The 18,746-nt window shown below is 44.6% G+C and overlaps 1 protein-coding gene across 1 annotated transcript; it reads left to right on the top strand.

Moving 5' to 3' along the window:
* Positions 1 to 5,969: 5,969 nt before the first annotated feature.
* GJA8 (gap junction protein alpha 8) lies at positions 5,970 to 7,953 on the top strand. The gene has a single exon (XM_019958376.2). It carries the CDS (start codon positions 5,970 to 5,972, stop codon positions 7,290 to 7,292), a length of 1,323 nt encoding a protein of 440 aa, XP_019813935.2. The 3' UTR covers positions 7,293 to 7,953.
* Positions 7,954 to 18,746: the final 10,793 nt, after the last annotated feature.

Here is an 18,746-nt window from a genome sequence, read left to right as displayed (position 1 = left end):
AACTAAGAACACCTACTGCAGTGGTTTGTTGTGAGATTAAAAATAAAGTATGCCTAGGACTTGAAAAATAAAATGTAATATGCCCATGACACCAGAAAGGACAGGAAATAAGGAGTGTGGCTGAGGCAAGTGCCCTTTTCCCCCCTGGCTTAATCTCAAAGTTGCCTTTGATTTAGTAATCACACATTGCAGATTTCTTAAAACAATTCCAGTTTCAACTATTTTGCTCTATTTTTCCGCAAGTAAGTTTGTAGAATAAAATGCCCCAATTTTTGTTTTGGAAAATGTGGTCACAACAACCATTTTACCATTATAGCAGTGCAATAGTGGAAAGGGAGCAGGCTCAGAGAGGCACAGAACATGCACTCAAGCGCTCCGCGCTAGCTTCCCAAGCATCATTCCTCCTTCAGTCATATTCGTGTTTCATCCAACATTCTCTTGGTGGGCAAAACTATCAAACCCCCCTTCCACAGATGGAGGCACTAAAGTCTAAAACTCTCACTGACATCTCTTCAGCTTTCTTCCCCTTGATTCTTCAGCTTCTCAAAAGTATTTATGAGTGAAACAAAGCGGGAAACATCATTACCTTGACAAATGGTGCCAGAATTCTTTGGAGTATTAAGACTCCTTTCCAGTGAGGGAGACTGCCCTGCTGAAAGTTATGAGACACAAGAACAAACCACCAATGGAAGATGAGATATCATCCTTTAAAGGGATCAAGTTTACTCTTTCTGGAGTGGCTTTGGCCCCATCTGACTCCGTGACCTCTGACTGTCCCTACATCCCTAAGATTCTCTAAGCCCACGATAAGGTGCTGGGAAAATATGCCCAGGGCTTATGTCCTCTGGAGAGAAGTCAAAGATCTCCTGTTGTGGAGGGCCAGTCTGCTGCTAAAAGAAACTTTTGGAGGCTGCAGAAGCCCTGGCTAAGCTTTCCCACATCAGCTTTTCCCCACTCTCCTCCCCTCAATGCCTAACACAGCTCTCCCATTCTCTCTCGCCTATTGTTTTCCAAACATCCCTCCTTTCATAAAAGCTGTCTGGCTGGGAGCTTAAAATATTGCTGGACAGTAAAACCTACCCATCAGGGTCAATCCAGTCATATCTGCTCAGTCGTGCAGCACAGTAGGGGCGGGGTAGAGAAGTGGGAGGTGGGCTTTTAGGTGCCAAAGGAAAGAGGCCAAAGTTGCCATTTTACCGCTGAGCGCCAAGAGACGAAGAGAACACATATCTCTCCGGGAGATCCTACTCCTATTGGCAAGTTTACCCTGGGTGATATTAGCTTGAAGGCTTCCCAACCCCTCCCATCCCCCACTTCTTTCCCAGCCTAATCTAAGGGCTACTTCTGGAATTCTCCAAAAGGAGAAAGGTTGCCACTAATGTTCAGTCTTGGATTAGGATGGCTGGATTTAGAGTTCAATTCCAAAAACCTTGGAATTAGCCTAAGAGTTGGCAGAGGTTTGGAAGGGAAAGAAATGCGAGAATGGAGGGACAAGGTGGGGTGGTGGCAGAGATGTCCAAATTCTAACTACAACTTGACTTTCTAAGGCCTTTCTTTTATCAGAATGAATTAACATGTCCCCAGGTAGCCCGAGGGATCTAAACCATGTATTTGAGGTTATGAAAGTTCTCTGTACTTTTTCACTCAAACTCTGCCATAGAAGTAGCAGTGATGTTAATATCTGTTGAGTGCTGTGGGGGTAGGAGAGGCTTCATGCTCAGCATTTTCCATGTTGGAGTATTTACTGGAGCACGGGAATGGGTTTGTTAAGCACCGCTAAGATCTTCCTGGGAGCAGGTTCTGACAGCTGGTGGTTAAAGGGGCTGCTCGAGAAACGTGGCGGCACATTTACACTGCCTTACCCACCGGAGTGGTGCTTGCTTGCTTGCTCAGTTGCTCAGTCCTGTCCGACTCGGCAACCCCGTGGACTGTAGCCCTCCAGGCTCCTATGTGCATGGAATTTTCTAGGCAGGAATACTGCAGTGGGTTTCCATTTCCTACTCCAGTGGTAAGTGGCCTCTAATCCTTTTTATGGAACTAGTTAACACGGATGTATATGTGTTGTTCTGCCTCTTCAAAGCCAGAAGAAGGCTATGCTATCCTGAAAACCACCCTGGGCTTGAAGTCGAAAACCACGGCTCATGTCCTGGCTCTGCCTTCACTAGCTGAGCTCCCTTGGGAGACTTACTTACCCTCCCACTCCATCTCCCATCCTGGTAAATGGGGCTGGTAATGCCAGGTTCCCTGGTTCTCAACCATCCATCTGTAGACCTGTCAGCTCTGGTCCAAGATGAATTATTCAGCTGCCTGTGACTAAAATGTGACAGTGATGTAGTAAACAATGGAGTAAATTGTTCACCAAGTTAAATGTGTTCGATTTCAAGGCCTGTCTTTTATTCCAAAATTATGTCCTATCTAGGTTTATAGTATTAAAATTCCCCTTTTATGAGATGATGGTGAAAAAAGACTGCAGTTATAGTAATTTATAAAGTTTTTTGGCAAAATAAGGAGTTAGTAGCAATATGTTGGAGTCAGTATCCTATTTTGTTGTTATTGTACTAGTCTCTGAAATCCAAGTCTGATGACCACTGGCCTTAGTTCACACGTTGTTATGAAACTGAAATAAGATATGCTAAAATGTACCATTTATAAATAGATAAGGGCTACCCAAACATAAGGTATTATTTTAATCATTACCTAAAACCATAATCCTCTGGTGGGGTGTTATGGTGGATAGCTTGAGGGTGGAGGCTCGAACTCTGTCAGTTTATTTTCCACCTGTAATAGATTTTAACAAGCAAAATAAACGAGAGAGTTGCCTCCTTGAAGCAAAGGGAAATCCTTTGCTTTAGATTTTGCCATTCCAATGAAACAGTTTGCCCAGATTTACTCTTATCTGACTTCCTTTAATTATAATTTTCACTTTTAGAAGTCAAGAACCCAGGGCACCTCTCCTTAGCACTTCTAAATCTTTTCTCCTTAATGGTATTGTTGGCCTGTTTCAACAGCATGGAATTGGAAAGATTTTGTCCTCAATTATAGTTTCTCTTTTTTCATTAATACAAGAAATTCTGTAACATAGACATTTAAAAAAGAAAGAAAACCAGTCAAACATTCCTAGCATTGCAGGGTGAGGTGTGGAAGGACACAGCTCTGTCTGGTTTTAGTTTGGAAATTATGAATGGGGTAGTCAGGAGGGTCTTTATATATCATGAATGTGTGTCATGATACATGTCAAGAATTATTGGCCTTACAGCTTATATCTTTAATTTTATACAAGACAATACCTCAAAATAACTAGTTCTGGATCCATTTACCATCCTTTTTTTGAATTTACCACTTCTTTGCAAGTTTTCAATCTCCCCACTGCTAGCCACAGCAAAAAGGATTGAAGTTCCTTAGGAATTGGAGCTCCTTGTAGGTAAGACTAGTATTACATGCACTCAGGGATTGAGAATTTCAGATTTCAAATGATTACCATTGATCCTATCCCCTGGTATCTATGGAGCTCCCACTCTGTAAGGTCTTTGTTCTGTGTCATGATGGTTCATAGAGGATAAAGACAAAATGGTCCCTGTCCTCCAAGAGCTTTCGACTCTAAAAGGGGGAAACAAAAAAATAAATAAATAAAAAATAAAAGGAGGAAACAAGACTAGTAGACATACAGTCCTGAGAGTTGGTGCTCACCACACACATTCATGTTGGGTACATGAGTGAAAAACATACAAAATTTCAAAGGGACCAATATGGTACAATACAAATAAGCTTGCAAACTGAGCTGATGTATCAATGGGGACAAGCCATTAGCAACATGACAGTTAGAGTTCATTAAAGCCAGACTTGATCTCCCAGGAGTAAACCACATAAATTATTGTTTTGACATGAATTTTAGATTGAACTAGTTGATTAAAAAATATTGGATTTTCCCAGCTCTGTCACCAGTAGGATTTACGCGTAGCTGTTTACATGATTGTTTCCCACCTTCTTCCAGAAGGCAATAGGAATGGCTGCCACTCTTCATAGGGCAAAAACTAAATTTGATTGCCACCTGAGGAGTGTTAAAGGCAGTAGTATCACTAGATGCATGTGACTGGGATTCTGAACAGCTGGTTTTGAGTCAAGAACCCTTGCCCACTTTCAATTCCCCATTCCCGAAAGGAACTCTTCCCAAAGCCAGGGTCATGGTTGGGGGTGCCACAGCTGCTCTAACCTTCCCATGAGGAGAGAAGCTGCTGGCAGATGCCTGGCCTAACTGGAAGTTTCTGTGGCTCCAAGAGGAATAACTCTACTCTTCACCAAAAAAAATAGATAGCCAAGAGCCTAGGTTGGTCACTGTTCACCCCTGCCATCAGTATCTGCCACAAATTCTGTCTGGCCAGTCTCCAAACTACAGGTTGGAAGAAAGCTTTCAGATGTCATTTTGTTTACCCTCTCCAAAGATGACACTCCCACTTAATTTAAGACACCATATTTCATCACTCATCCAAGTGTTTGGCAAATATCATTGTCATTAAATGCCATGGGCATATCCTCTGGCCCCATGGACTTCTGATCCTATAATGTAGGGCTCGGTTGGAGAAGCCCAGACCAGCATCTCTAGCATGGGCTTTTGCCCTGATCTGAGGGCAGTGATGAGTACACCCCACAACTCTTAAGATGTTCAAGCTAGAGGAACATAGCCAAGGTGGAGGTTTTGACCAGAGTCTTTCAGAGATTACCAGCTTGCACCACAGGTTTGCACTGGACAAGTGACCCAGTTTGCACACATCACCCCATCAGTTCAATCCCATGTCCATTAGTCATCGCATTGCTAGGGGCATTGTATACTATTGTGTTTAATGGCATTTTTTTTCTGACAGATGAAATTTTAGTTCTATTAAAGCAGCCACATGTTACAGACCCTAAACCCTTTTCACTCCGTGGGACATTAAAACCATCTTAACGGACTTTTCTCACCCTGTGACATGATTTCTTCCCAAAGCACTCTCTGCATTCTTTGGATTTAAAAGAGTGATAATAAATAAAAATAAATATATATGTACATATATATATATATATATATATATATCACCTTCAATTTGAAAAGCTATTAAGAAAGGTTTCCAGATTTCAGCCTAGAGTAGAGAAAACATAAATAAGAGCACAGGAGTCATAGAACTGTACAGCTCCAATCACAGGCAATGAGTCCCAAAGGGGTGGCAAAAAGAACCTAACAGAAAGAACTGCTGCTAGCTACCTGATCTTGGACAATTTACTTAAACTCTCAGAGCCTCAGTTTTCTCATGTGATAGAATCAAATTAGTTAAACATTTATCATGCTTTCATTATGTGCTGGGCTCTGTAACACGCATTGAGTAGGTCTCACAGTATCAAATTGAATGAAAAAAATGTAATGTCAAAGGTCAGCAACAAAGCAAATATTCAAAAAATACGTTTCGTTCCACTTCCCTTTCAACATACGATCATTGTATACCCCAACACAGTCACAAGTAAGGTGACCACAGGCAATTTCATACATAGGAAAAAACTGGGGGCGGGGGAGGGCAGACACCAATGAATTAGAATATGTCTTCAGCATTATGCCTCATGAACCTCAGTTCAGCTTGTGTTCTTGACTTAAATCCATGAAACCATGAGTTTCTATTTAAGATCAACAATGATTTCTTATTTGATATGTAATTCAAGGCTTATACAGACGCTGCCTCATTTATCCTTTCAGGCAGCTTGTGAAGTGAATGAGAACCCATTTTACAGATGATAAAGCCAGTGGAAGCAGATTCTTTTATGCCTCTTTTGTTCCCTAGTACTAGTACTAGTCTGCACTGAGGAAACACTCAAAAGATACTGTTTACCCACTGACCGTTTCAGCCACCCATGAAGGGGAGGTACCCCGAGGGTTAGTGGAAAAAAAAGGTGGATTGCACTGTGGCCGCTCAGCTCTGCCTTCTCCTTCTGTAGGTAGGTGAATCATGGGAGACTGGAGTTTCCTGGGGAACATTTTGGAGGAAGTGAATGAGCACTCCACTGTCATCGGCCGCGTATGGCTCACGGTGCTTTTCATTTTTCGGATCCTCATCCTCGGTACTGCCGCAGAGTTCGTGTGGGGGGATGAGCAGTCCGACTTCGTGTGCAACACCCAGCAGCCAGGTTGCGAGAACGTCTGCTACGACGAGGCCTTCCCCATCTCCCACATCCGTCTCTGGGTCCTGCAGATCATCTTCGTCTCCACACCGTCGCTGGTGTACGTGGGGCACGCGGTGCACCACGTCCGCATGGAGGAGAAGCGTAAGGAGCGCGAGGCCGAGGAGCTGAGCCAGCAGTCTCCGGGCAACGGCGGCGAGAGGGCGCCCCTAGCGGCGGACCAGGGCAGCGTCAAGAAGAGCAGCAGCAGCAGCAAAGGCACCAAGAAGTTCCGGCTGGAGGGGACCCTGCTGAGGACCTACATCTGCCACATCATCTTCAAGACCCTCTTTGAGGTGGGCTTCATCGTGGGCCACTACTTCCTGTACGGTTTCCGGATCCTGCCTCTCTACCGCTGCAGCCGGTGGCCCTGCCCCAACGTGGTGGACTGCTTCGTGTCACGACCCACCGAGAAAACCATCTTCATCCTCTTCATGCTGTCCGTGGCCTCCGTGTCCCTCTTCCTCAATATTCTGGAGATGAGCCACCTGGGCCTGAAGAAAATCCGATCCGCCTTCAAGAGGCCAGTGGAGCAGCCACTGGGGGAGATTCCTGAGAAGTCCCTCCACTCCATTGCCGTCTCCTCCATCCAGAAGGCCAAGGGCTACCAGCTCCTCGAAGAAGAGAAAATCGTGTCCCATTATTTCCCTTTGACGGAGGTGGGGATGGTAGAGGCCAGCCCCCTTTCTGCCAAGCCTTTCAGTCAGTTCGAGGAGAAGGTGGGCCCGGGGCCCCTGGGAGACTTGTCCAGGGCCTACCAGGAGACCCTGCCTTCCTACGCTCAGGTGGGTGCCCAGGAGGGAGTCGAGGAGGAGCAGCCCGTAGAAGCGGCCGCAGAACCAGAGGTGGGCGAGAAGAGTCAGGAGGCAGAGAGAGTGAGCACAGAAGGCCAAGAGACCCTGGCCGTGCTGGAAGTGGAGAAAGTGGAGCCCCCCGAAGTGGAGAAGGAGGTTGAGAAAGAAGAGCCGCCGCCTGAGAAGGTATCAAAGCAAGAGCTGACGCCTGAGAAGGCGCCTTCACTATGTGCGGAGCTGCCAGGGGACGACACCAGACCCCTGAGCAGGCTGAGCAAAACCAGCAGCCGGGCCAGGTCAGACGATCTCACCGTGTGAAGCGGTGCCAAAGAGAGAAAGAAAACGCCTGAGCTAACACACGGCAAGATGAAACCTAAAGTTGCCGACACGATTTGAGTCTTCTCTCCCTCCCCTCACACCCACCCTGGTTGGACGGGCACCGTGATAGAACCGTGCATGCAAGACAACCAGGAAACTGCCTTTCCCGGGTACAAAGGCTACCCAGATAAGCCCATTGTCCCATCAAAGTTCCCAGTCTCGTGACGGCCCTGGCCCTCTCCACAGCCACGGGCAATTCTGCTTTCATCCTCATTTCCCCATAGAAAGCCTTTCAATCAGAACTGATTGCCTCAGGACTTTTTACCAGCCTTGTGGCAACTTTACAAACTCAGCTGAACTTTATCAACTCAGCACTTCCCTAGCAGACACCCTGTGGCATATATCAGCGGTCCCAAACTTAACTGCCTACAGGATGCAGGCGGTTTAATTCGTGAAGTGGTTTAAATTGGGGAAGTGCACCTGTTCTAATGCCATGCCAGGGCTGGAGCTGTGAAATTTGGAGAGCAGAGGGCAGCTGCTCAGTTTCAGGCAGCGATTACCAGACAGTGTTACCTGGCCATCTGATTTTTCAAGAAAAGCCAGAAATCCAAACGTTCAGGTGAAGTTTTCCACATTTTTACCGTTGCTAACTAAGTTTTAAATATGCCATGTGAGCCCCGCCCCCCCCGCCCCCCCCCGCCGCCTCAAAATGTGCAAGCCAAATTTAACCTGCTGCTGCTGCTGCTGCGTCGCTTCAGTCATGTCCGACTCTGTGCAACCCCAGAGACGGCAGCCCACCAGGCTTCCCCGTCCCTGGGGTTCTCCAGGCAAGAACACTGGATCGGGTTGCCATTTCTTTCTCCAATGCATGAAAGTGAAAAGTGAAAGTGAAGTCACTCAGTCGTATCCTACTCTTAGCGACCCCATGGACTGCATCCTACCAGGCTCCTCCGTCCATGGGATTTTCCAGGCACCAATGTGCAAGTTCAGCTTATACTTGTGAGCCCAGCTTTCCTATGGAATTGGTCATATTATTTATGGTCTCAACTCATTTCTGTGGCTTCCAAACCTCATTTTACCATTTTGGAGTGTTTAGTTTAAATCATCAGTCCAGGAGATGTCCAGAGTTCTCACTGGCCTTTCTTTTGGGTCACTGTAGCCCTGGGTTCTGATGCAATTACATCCCTTGTATTAGTGGGAATTCTGCACTAGGCACCATCAGAAAAGGAGTACAAGACTCCATACCCTCTCCCTGAACTTCTGCTGCTACTGCTGCTAAGTCACTTCAGTCGTGTCCGACTCTGTGTGACCCCATAGATGGCAGCCCACCAGGCTCCCCCATCCCTGGGGTTCTCCGGGGAAGAACACTGGAGCGGGTTGCCATTTCCTTCTCCAATGCATGAAAGTGAAAAGTGAAAGTGAAGTCGCTCAGTTGTGTCCGACTCTTAGCGACCCCATGGACTGCAGCCTACCAGGCTCCTTCGTCCATTGGATTTTCCAGGCAAGAGTACTGGAGTGGGTTGCCATTGCCTTCTCTGTCCCTGAACTGAAAAGGTTTTAAAAATCCCGGTTGCAGTTTTCTTCCCTAAAGCAGAAAACGTCCCTTTCTTTCCTGTCCTCTCGTAGCTTCAACACTCAGCCTGAAATCTACACCTCCTTTTATCAGGGACTGGGAACAAATCTAGCTCTGGGCTAGACCATACCTCCTTCTGGCTTGTCTTGAGGAGAATCAGCCCTCAGGCCTTGCTCAGTCACAAGATGTATACCTAAAGAGTCATCAGAGGGCCACCAGGGAGAGCCTTTTACAAACTGGGAACACAAACAGCCAGGGTCCCTGTCTAGTCCCAGGTCAGACTTCATCCCTGGAAGGGACCTAGAGGCTGAAGGGAAAGATCTTCTACCCTTTGTGCCCCCAACCAACACTCCGCATATGTAGAGGCCAATCAGAGGAAATCCTCAGGTATAACTACATATTTCTCACACACAGTAATTTTAACTAGAGCCAACCAGTTCCCAAAGCAGAGGGAGAAATTGATAACCAAGATGGTTCATCTAAACCAAAGCTATGCTTAATGGGTTGCAGTGCCAAGACTAAGGTAGGAGGGATAGAAACCAAGTTGACATCACAGGGAACTGGACAGGAGAACCCCAGAGACCCAGAAAAACTGCCTTCATTGTATCCCCCGCCCCCCCATCCAGCACCATCCCCCTCAAAAGCCAAATCCCTTGTGCTGACCTCTGGTTACCACCTTCCTTTTAAGATATTCATTCTAGATATGCTCTCCAGACCAAAGCTTCCTCAAAAACTATTCCTCCCCTGTGACAGTATTCCCACTCCTTGGTGCTCCATCCTAAAGCAAAATGGTCTAAAAATTAAATTCATTCTAAGATATGATTTTTTTATAAATTACTCCAGAGAAATTTTGCATTCTAAAAGAGAAGGCCTAAAATGTATTTTGCCTAGGTTAACTCAAAGTGACAAATTTTCAGTGTAGGAATGTATCAGGCAGTGGACAGTTGAACAAGTGTATTTATCTTGTGGACCTGTGGCTTTCTGGCTACTACCTGAATCTTCCTTCCCCTTTCCATCAAAGCTATTCCAAACAGAGCTTCTTCTGGATGGTGAAAGAAATAAAATCCCACGCCTGAGAACTGGGCATCATCACACTCCCCTGCCCCCAATGGCTGCACTATTGCTCCTACAGTTTTGCTCCTGAAGACCCATTTTAAGAAGATGTAAACTCAGAGCCCGAGAACAGCTCGATCACTACCAGAGTAAAGTATGTATCTCGACTAGGATCTAATCCAGAAGAGAAAAGAAAACAATTGCTTCCTCTTCTAAGTGAAAAGTGCTGGTGCTCTTTGGGACCAGTAGCAGATGTGTAGGTGAAGGCTGCTGGTCTCCTTGTCTTGTTTGTTCAGTCAATTAGTAGTGTCTGACTCTTTGCGACCCCATGGACTGCAGCACGCCATGCTTCCCTGTCCTTCACCATCTCCCGGAGCTTGCTTAAACTCATGTCCATTGAGTCAGTGATGCCTTCCAATCATCTCGTCCTCTGTCACCCTCTTCTCCTCCTGCTCTCAGTCTCTCCCAGCATCAGGGTCTTTTCTCCTTGTCATGGCTAAGGCCTAAGTGTGTGTGTATTTCCTTGAGTAAAGTGGCATCCTGCTTCAGAGTCTGTACCTACCCCACTATCGTGGAAGTTGCCATTGTCCCTCTCAGGCTTCCCAACAAGCAAGGAAGCTTATTTCGGAAGAAACAGACCCAGGCATCAAGGGACCACGAATTTTTCTTTTTTTCTCTCTCTGCCACTTAGTAGTTGTGTTATTGTCGTCTCTTAACCTCTCTGTACCTCCGTTTTCTTTCTGCAAACTAGAGATAGCATTTGCCACCAACCTACCTCCAGGGGTATCAGAAGGATTAATGAGTTGGCTGCCAACTCTAGACCCTGCTGAGTGGTGCCTGACTGATTCCTCAAACAGCAGGGAGACTGAGAAGAAGGGCAGGTGGGTAGCTTCTATCTGACCCTCCTGACCTGCCTTGCAGTTTTCTGGTGACAGCTTTTTGGTGTGGACTGGACACTCTGGAGATGTTTTCTCGGAGAAGACTCAAAACAGAATCTTGACCCCATATGTTTGGTAGGAACCTATCTGACCTTGAGACATAGCTGGGGACAGAAGGGTAATTACTTTCTACCTGGGAAAAGTGTTCCTTCACGCTCCATCTTAAGCTGCACACAACTGCTGTCAGGTTCCATTCACAGGCAGCAGTGTGTCTGTGGAGGACCTTACCCCGTACATCTGGATCCCTCAGCATCTATTCTGAGGCAAATAATTATGAATGACTCAGGATTATCACTATCCCTGGGCTTCATTAAGGCCAAGCTCTCGATCCTAATCCTGGTCCTGCCTTTGTTAGACTAAACCTTTATGGTACGTGGAACTACCAGTAAAAAGAAGCATTGGACAGCAGGCCATCAAAAGTGCAGCTCTCTCCAGAAGCAAAGGACTAACTGCCCAGTAGCAGTTATAACACCTTCATTAGGAGAGATCTGTGACCAGGAAGGATAGAGTTCTTCAAAGCTCAGTGAGAAAGTTTCAAGCTTGGCTCTGGTAATCCCTGGGTCTCATATTTGGGTCATCGTACAAAGGCCTGTCTGCTTTTCATCATGACTCGGTTACTTGGCACCCACGTGAAGTATGCAACACAGAGTTGGACAAATATTCCTGAAGGTCAGTGCAACCTGGGGATCAGATTTTCCCACAGGGAACACTGAAGGTCAAATCAGAAGTGTGGGCTGTACCTCTCTGACTCTGGGAACCCCAAGATGTCATTTACTCACTCCATATGGCAATTTCCCTTAGGTAAATTGTGGGTAATAAGTTCTGTCCCTCCTCCATGGGACAGATCCAGTGAATTGATATGCAAGAAATACCAGGAGCATACTAGAAGAAATAAGTGGGATTTTTTAATTCACTTATTGGGAAATGAAAGGGGGGAAGGTCTTATCCAAATCTGTCATAAGTCCTTATTCTAAAATGTTGACTGAAGAAATAACAGTCACCACTTTCAAATGCTTCACAGATTGTAAACTAAGCAACTGGTTAAAATTGAGCCAATGAGTAAAAATGAAAGAAGAAAATGAGGGTGATGGGGGAGGTCAATTTTTCTGTAGTTTTGAATTCCTGAGAATTATAGTGCAAAAAAGAACATCTTTGACCATGCATGAAATTCATTGCTGAAAGTGGTGCTGAAGGATTCAGCTCACTAGGGCCGCTGTGGAGAGTTGTACCAGCCCTGGGGCAGTCTTACTGCAGGCAGAAGGAAGTTCATAGAATCAGAAGAGCTGCATATAGCAGCTCTTAGTCCAAGCTGTGAGGAAGGCCCGGGGTGAGACTTGTGTGGACAGCTGCTTTTCTGTAGTTCCTAAGGAGAGTCCCTGAGGCAGCTCGGACAACTCAGACAGCACCTCCCACCCACCCCCAACTCCTCCTAGCTCCTTCCCCTAACCTTGAGTTACCCCCCACCATGTGTATTGTGTGCAAATGATCACACAATCCAAAGTAGCAAAGTGTAGATGAAACACATTTGCCTGGTTGGATGGAAACTCTTCTAAGCATAAATACAATGGTAAAGCAAAGTAAGTATGTACCTAGAAGTGATAGTGAAATAGGCAGGGAGACTGTCCCTTCTTGTAATTATTGTATGATAACTAAGCATGTAATTGGGGGAGAAAGGAGAAAAAGGACGTAAATTTCTAGGTTCAACAGTTAAATAGCAGGAAAGATATTTATGAAAGACAAGTCATCTCCACTATCCTAGACATTGCTGCTCCCAAAGTCTGGAGAGAGTGGTACTCAATATGACCAATGAGGGAACAGTGGGCTACATTGCAGTCTCCTTCCAAGGCATTCTGGAAGTTCTCCAGAACAAAGGATATTCTGGAAGAATTCATAAAGTCATGTGGAGAGAAAAGTAGATAGCTTCATTGCCTTTTTCTGCAAAATTTTCATCTATGAAACAGGATTAGTAAAGACTCAGCTAAGAAACATAATCAAAACAAACTTCCTGGGGAAAACCTCTGGCAAAGGCATTACTGAGATTGTGTCCTGAATTCTCCAGCCTTCCACATCTTTATGTCAGAGCTAATAGTCACATGTTAGACTGTTACAAAACAATAAAACTAACTTGACTTTTCACTGTCTTTGTGTTTTCTTTTGCCCTGTCAGCCACGCTACCCTGTCAACAGACTTCCCAGTTTCTGGTGTTCTTCCTTTGAAATTAAGGGGTTGAGGAACAAGAGCACTGGGGAAGAGGGAGGGAGGCAGTGGTAAGTTTGTAAATGTGTAACAACCAGCTCTTTCCAGGGTAAAGAGCCCCTGGTTTGCAGTGTTTGTCAATTTCCTTGGTGTAAATTCTCCCACCATATTCAATTTCAACTCACCAACATAATGCCACTGAACATAGAGATGAGATGTACAATAGCACAACATTATAAATATTTCTATCATACAATAGATATAAATATCAAGAGCATAAATAATAGTAAAATAAGAAGTGATAAGCTTTGAGTATTATCTTTATATCATTTTTAAATTTATGTAATTTGTTAATAACTGTTACTTAGCACTGGCTCACAAAATTCCAAGAAATTTAGCAAATGACTCTTACAAGCCAGTACAAGTAGCTCCAGCACACCGCTAGGTGAAATGGAGGAGAATCTGATTCAGAAAGAACAAGAACACTCTCTTTATCAGTTGAAGTTTGGTCAGTCTGTCCCCTCTCTTATTCTACACAAATCTCAGGAAAAATCAAAATATACTTCTTTGGCCACTTGAGAAGAGACAAAAGAATAGGATTTGTTCACTCTTATGTCATTGAGAACTGTAGAAAGAAGTAAAGTTATTCATTACAAATAAAAATACATCAAATAAAATCAGCCAAAATATTCTGCATGAGATTTATCACATCACTTCTCTGCCTAAAATCCTTCAGTGACTCAATTGCTTACCCCCAATTCTAAATTCCTTAACATGACTTACAAAGCATTTGTAAGTGACTACAACCCACTTAAAGAAGACCTCTGTTTTTACCTGCCCAGAATCTATTCTCCCTTCTGCTCTAAAAACATCTCTATTGGGATTTATGCTTCCTCAATTGGATATAATCTTGGTGAGATTCTTAGTAACATTGTTTTTTCTTTTGGTTACAGCTCAGAGTTTTATTCAGCAAACAAAGAATAGTACACCCTTGAGGCGGGAGGGCAGGCCGACCCCAAAGGAGAGCCCTCAATCCATCATGGGTCAAGTTTTGTTTGTTTGAACTCAAATGGGCCAGTCATACACTCTCTCCCTGGAATGTGAATCTTGAGTCTAGTAACAGAGACTGAAACGTAGTTGGGATTCATTTATCTTGACAGAACCCCTTGAAGAGATTCACAATTAGTTCCCTGCTTACCTAGATTTCTGGCAAATGCTTAGTTCCTCTTTTTACAGATCATGGTTCATCAACCTTTCTTCAGTTTGCTAAGCTACTCCAGAGTTCCTTTTTTTTCTAATGTTGCCAAAATTATTCCTGTTGCTTACAAGCTTCTAACTGGTAGGTACACCACATCCTAGCCTCATCTCCCACATTTCTAGCCTCATTTCCCACATCCATCCACACATGCATATGCCCCAGTCTTACAGAGCCATTGGCTGGTCCCCAACATGGACAAGCCTGACATTTAGTGATGAAGGAACTTCATAGTATTTCAGGACTCTGCCCTGTCCAGCCTTTTTTCTGTAATCAGCTCCTTCTCATCCTTCAAGATTCAACTCAGTTGTCTTCTTCTTTATGAAATTTCACAAAATTCCCTATACAAAGTGAGTTGCTCCCTCCTTTTTGATCCCTTAATATTTGTGTACACTTGATCATAGCACTTATCAAAAGTGACTTCAAAAAGAGACTTCATATCGTCACTTCAAATCTTTGTTGTGATGAGACAGAACCGAGGAGAATACACTTGCCTGACAATATTATTATATAATCTCTGAATATTCAGTACTTAGCACAGTGAATGGAACATAGTAATGTCTGGGGAATGAATGAATACTACTCCCAGGGCAGAAAAGAGATAATTGGCTAAGTATGCCCCAGCACCAGAGCAGGCTGACACTGTAAGGAATGTATCTGAGGAAGAGCTTCCTTGAAGGTCCCAGGAATTCCAGGTTTAAGGCACTGGGCTTGTTTTATCATAATTACAGGGAAAAAAAAGAGAAATTTTCAGACTAATTGCTGGCTGTTATCACCCAGAGCAGCCTTGGAAGCCATATGTCGACAATGGCAGTCAGTCTTCAAATGACTACAGACTAGAGGATCACTACCACCCCCACCAACACCTCTTCCAATACCCATGAATCAGACTTTTGGATTTCACATGAAACAAAAAATAAACTTGTGTCGTATTAATTCTCTGAGATCTCAAGATTTATCTGTTATCGGGCCTAGCAGTATCTTTATATAAATTGAGGTTAGATGTAGCTATAACAAAACCCTAAGATATGTGGCTTTAGCTTGACAGGTGAACAGTGAGTGGTGAAGAAATGAAAATCAAAGGTTGCAACGATTGAAGGCTTCCTTGGCAGCCCCATGGTTAAAAGTCTGAGCTCCCAGTGCATGGGGCCTGGGTTTGATCCCTGGTCAGGGATCAAATATAGCTGTGGTATATGCCGCAGCTATATACCACAACTAAGACCTGCACATGCAAACCAATAAATAAATTTTTTAAAAAAAGGTTACAAAGACAGAGCCTCAGGCTATGCCATGCAAATATTTAGTAAAAAATGTAGTCTGTGATGATTCATGTATTAGTTATCTATCGCTTTGTAACATATCACTCCAAAACTTCACAGCTTGAAACAACAACGTGCATGTGTGCCAGCTAAGTTGCTTCAGTTGTGTTCAACTCTTTGCACCCCCGTGGACTATAGCCCATCAGGCCCCTCTGTCTATGGGATTTTCCAGGCAAGAGTGCTGGAATGGTTTCCCATGCCCTTCTTCAGGGGGATTTTCCCAATCAGGGATCAAACCCATGTCTCTTACATCTCCTGTATTGGCAGATGGGTTCTTTACCACTAGTGCCACCTGGGAGCCCCTGAAACAACAATATGTATTATCTCTTATAGCTTCTGAGGGTCAGGAACTCTGGAGCAGCTTGGGGTCTCTCATAGGGTTGCAGTCAGATATTGACAAAGTCTGCAGTCATCTGAAGCTTGACTGAAGAGGTAAGATCCACCCATTCACGTGGTTATGTGACACAGAAGGTTGGTGCTGGTAAGTTAGTATCTCTCTACTTGGGCCACTCCATGGGTCTGCTTGAGTGTCCTCATGAACCAGTGGCTGGTTTCCCCTAGAACAAGTGAATCAAGAGATTAAGGCAGATGCTTCAATGTCTTTTATGACCTAGGTTTGGAAATCACATACCATCACTTTCATTGCATTTTTAGTCACATTCTCTAAGATTGCTCCATCTACTGTGCAGAGAATAAACTAGAGAGGAGCAAGATTTGAGGTAAAGATGCCACTTGATTCAGAACTACCTCTGACTCATCTGAACCAACCAAAGCCCTGGACAAGGCATCCTAAGTGCACACTAGGTCAACACCAGGGTCAACACATCCAAAATGAGCCTAGATAAGAAGAAAGAACCAACTCGCATAGCCAAGAAGGTTTGGAAGAGTGGTGACCAACTTGTAAAGAAGTTCAGTCACATGGATGTTTATCTAGTGTGAAGATTTTTGGAGACATTCTAAAATCAAAAGCAGGGGGTAGCAGTTCCTTGGATCACCCACATCAGTCCTTGACCTGGACAAAGGTGTTAACAGTAAAGAGAATTTTGAATTGTTTCTGTTTTTCAGTAACTCAGTCATGTCTAACTCTTTGTGACCCCATGGACTGCAGCACACCGGGCTTCCCTGTCCTTCATCATCTCCTGGAGCTTGCTCAAACTCATGTCCATTGAGTTGGTGATGCCCCAATCATCTCGTCCTCTGTCATCCCCTTCTCCTCCTGCCTTCAATCTTTCCCATCATCAAGGTCTTTTCCAGTGAGTCAGTTCTTTGCATCGGATGGTGGAAGTATTGGAGCTTCAGCATCAGTTCTTTTAGTGAATATTCAGGATTGATTTCCTTTAGGATTGACTGGTTTGATCTCCTTGCAGTCCAAGGGACTCTCATGAGTCTTCCCCAACACCACAGTTCGAAACCATCAATTCTTTGGCACTCAGCCTTCTTTATGTCCAACGCTTACATCCATACCTGACTACTGGAAAAACCATAGCTTTGACTAGATGAACCTCTGTTAGCAAAGTAATGTCTTTTTTATATGCTGTCAAGGTTTGTCATAGAATTTTGAATGGTGTCTTTCAAAGCTTTACACAGTCCTGGGGCCAGTGGGTTTGTATACCTTTTTCTGCTGCAAGCTTCACTGAGACCCTGATCCCCACCATGCATTCCAGTAAGCGACTAAGGTAAACTGTTTGCCTTGATAGGCTAACGCAGCATTCTGCACTATCACACAGCCTTGATAGGTGAGAGTCTAACTCATCATCTGCTTCACAGATGCTACTTCTTCCCTGATAGATGTAGCCAGGGACACAAAGTTCTCTAGCTAAGACTCTCCCTTAGTAGGGATGTCTCCACTGCTCCCTGGCCTTCTGGATTGGGGACAGGACGTCTGAGAGGTGTTTGGGCTGCTTAGTATGAGTAGCATTCAAGTCTAAGAAAGTAAGATACATTTCCTTGTGTGTAATAAATCTGAGTCTCAGTGATTCAGACTGTAGTAGACTAAACACTCTGGTCCAAGTTGCAAGTACTGACTTCCAGGTATTGACTGCAGCCTTGAATGCAGCCAGTCTCACATTGGGTGATGGCCTTCAACTGGGGACAGCTTCAGGATGAGATTATAGGGACTTCATGGACTAGGTAGAGGCCTGGTGGAAAAGGATAAGCTCCACAGCAGTGCCATTAAGCCTTCACGAAATGAGTATTGAATGGATGAAGTAGTGATTATGTCTACATTTGAGCAATTCCAACATGAGTGGGGCAACTATTTCCTAAAATAACTCATCTTCAGACTCTTAAAGAATTATTCCTTGTTTTGAATTAAATCTATGTTCGTTTAACTCCTTTGTCCTACAAATATCTTTTGAGGCCATATCAATTCTATCCATTCTTTCCAATGAAGACAACTGTCAATGTACCTGAGCCTTCTTTGTTCAATTCCTTTCATCTGTCCTTATCTGATGACTCACCTCTGAGCATGCTCCAATACATCTAATTGCCTCTCAAAAGTGTGGTAAAAGAATCAGAAATTTACTTGATTAGCTGTATGTGCTAAAACCTGCCTTTATATTCTTCCCTCTTTATGCCATTGTTTGTGGACCCAAGCTAAGTTGTGACATGTAGAACGCATGATTTGTGGTATAATCCATTATTATTAACTTCACCATTATAAGGACTTCCCTGGTGGCTCAGATGGTAAAGCGTCTGCTTACAATGCGGGAGACCCGGGTTCTATCCCTGGGTCAGGAAGATCCCCTGGAGAAGGAAATGGCAACCCACTCCAGTGTTCTTGCCTGGAAAATCCCATGGATGGAGGAGCCTGGTAGGCTACAATCCATGGGGTCGCAGAGTCAGACACGACTGAGCAACTTCACTTTCACCATTATAAAAGAGAATTAAAATAAGATGTTATCTCAGGCCGCACCTCCGTTAGCCTCAGAAGTGGAAATGCTATCCTGCATTACAACTGCTTTAGAATTTTCAGACCTCGTTGTTGTACTTTGCTCCTTTTGGCCAGGCCCCCTCTAATTAATCCCCGCCCCCAGAACGTCCCCCCCCCCCGGCCCCGCCCCCCGCTCTCAGCTCCTCAGCGTCCCTCCCACTCGGAGCCCGAGGCGGGAAGCGCTGGAC

Source organism: Bos indicus, chromosome 3, assembly GCF_029378745.1.
Source record: "Bos indicus isolate NIAB-ARS_2022 breed Sahiwal x Tharparkar chromosome 3, NIAB-ARS_B.indTharparkar_mat_pri_1.0, whole genome shotgun sequence".
Lineage (NCBI taxonomy): Eukaryota > Metazoa > Chordata > Mammalia > Artiodactyla > Bovidae > Bos > Bos indicus.
The sequence above is the reverse complement of the archived record's forward strand: the minus strand, read 5'-3'. Positions and strand labels throughout refer to the sequence as shown.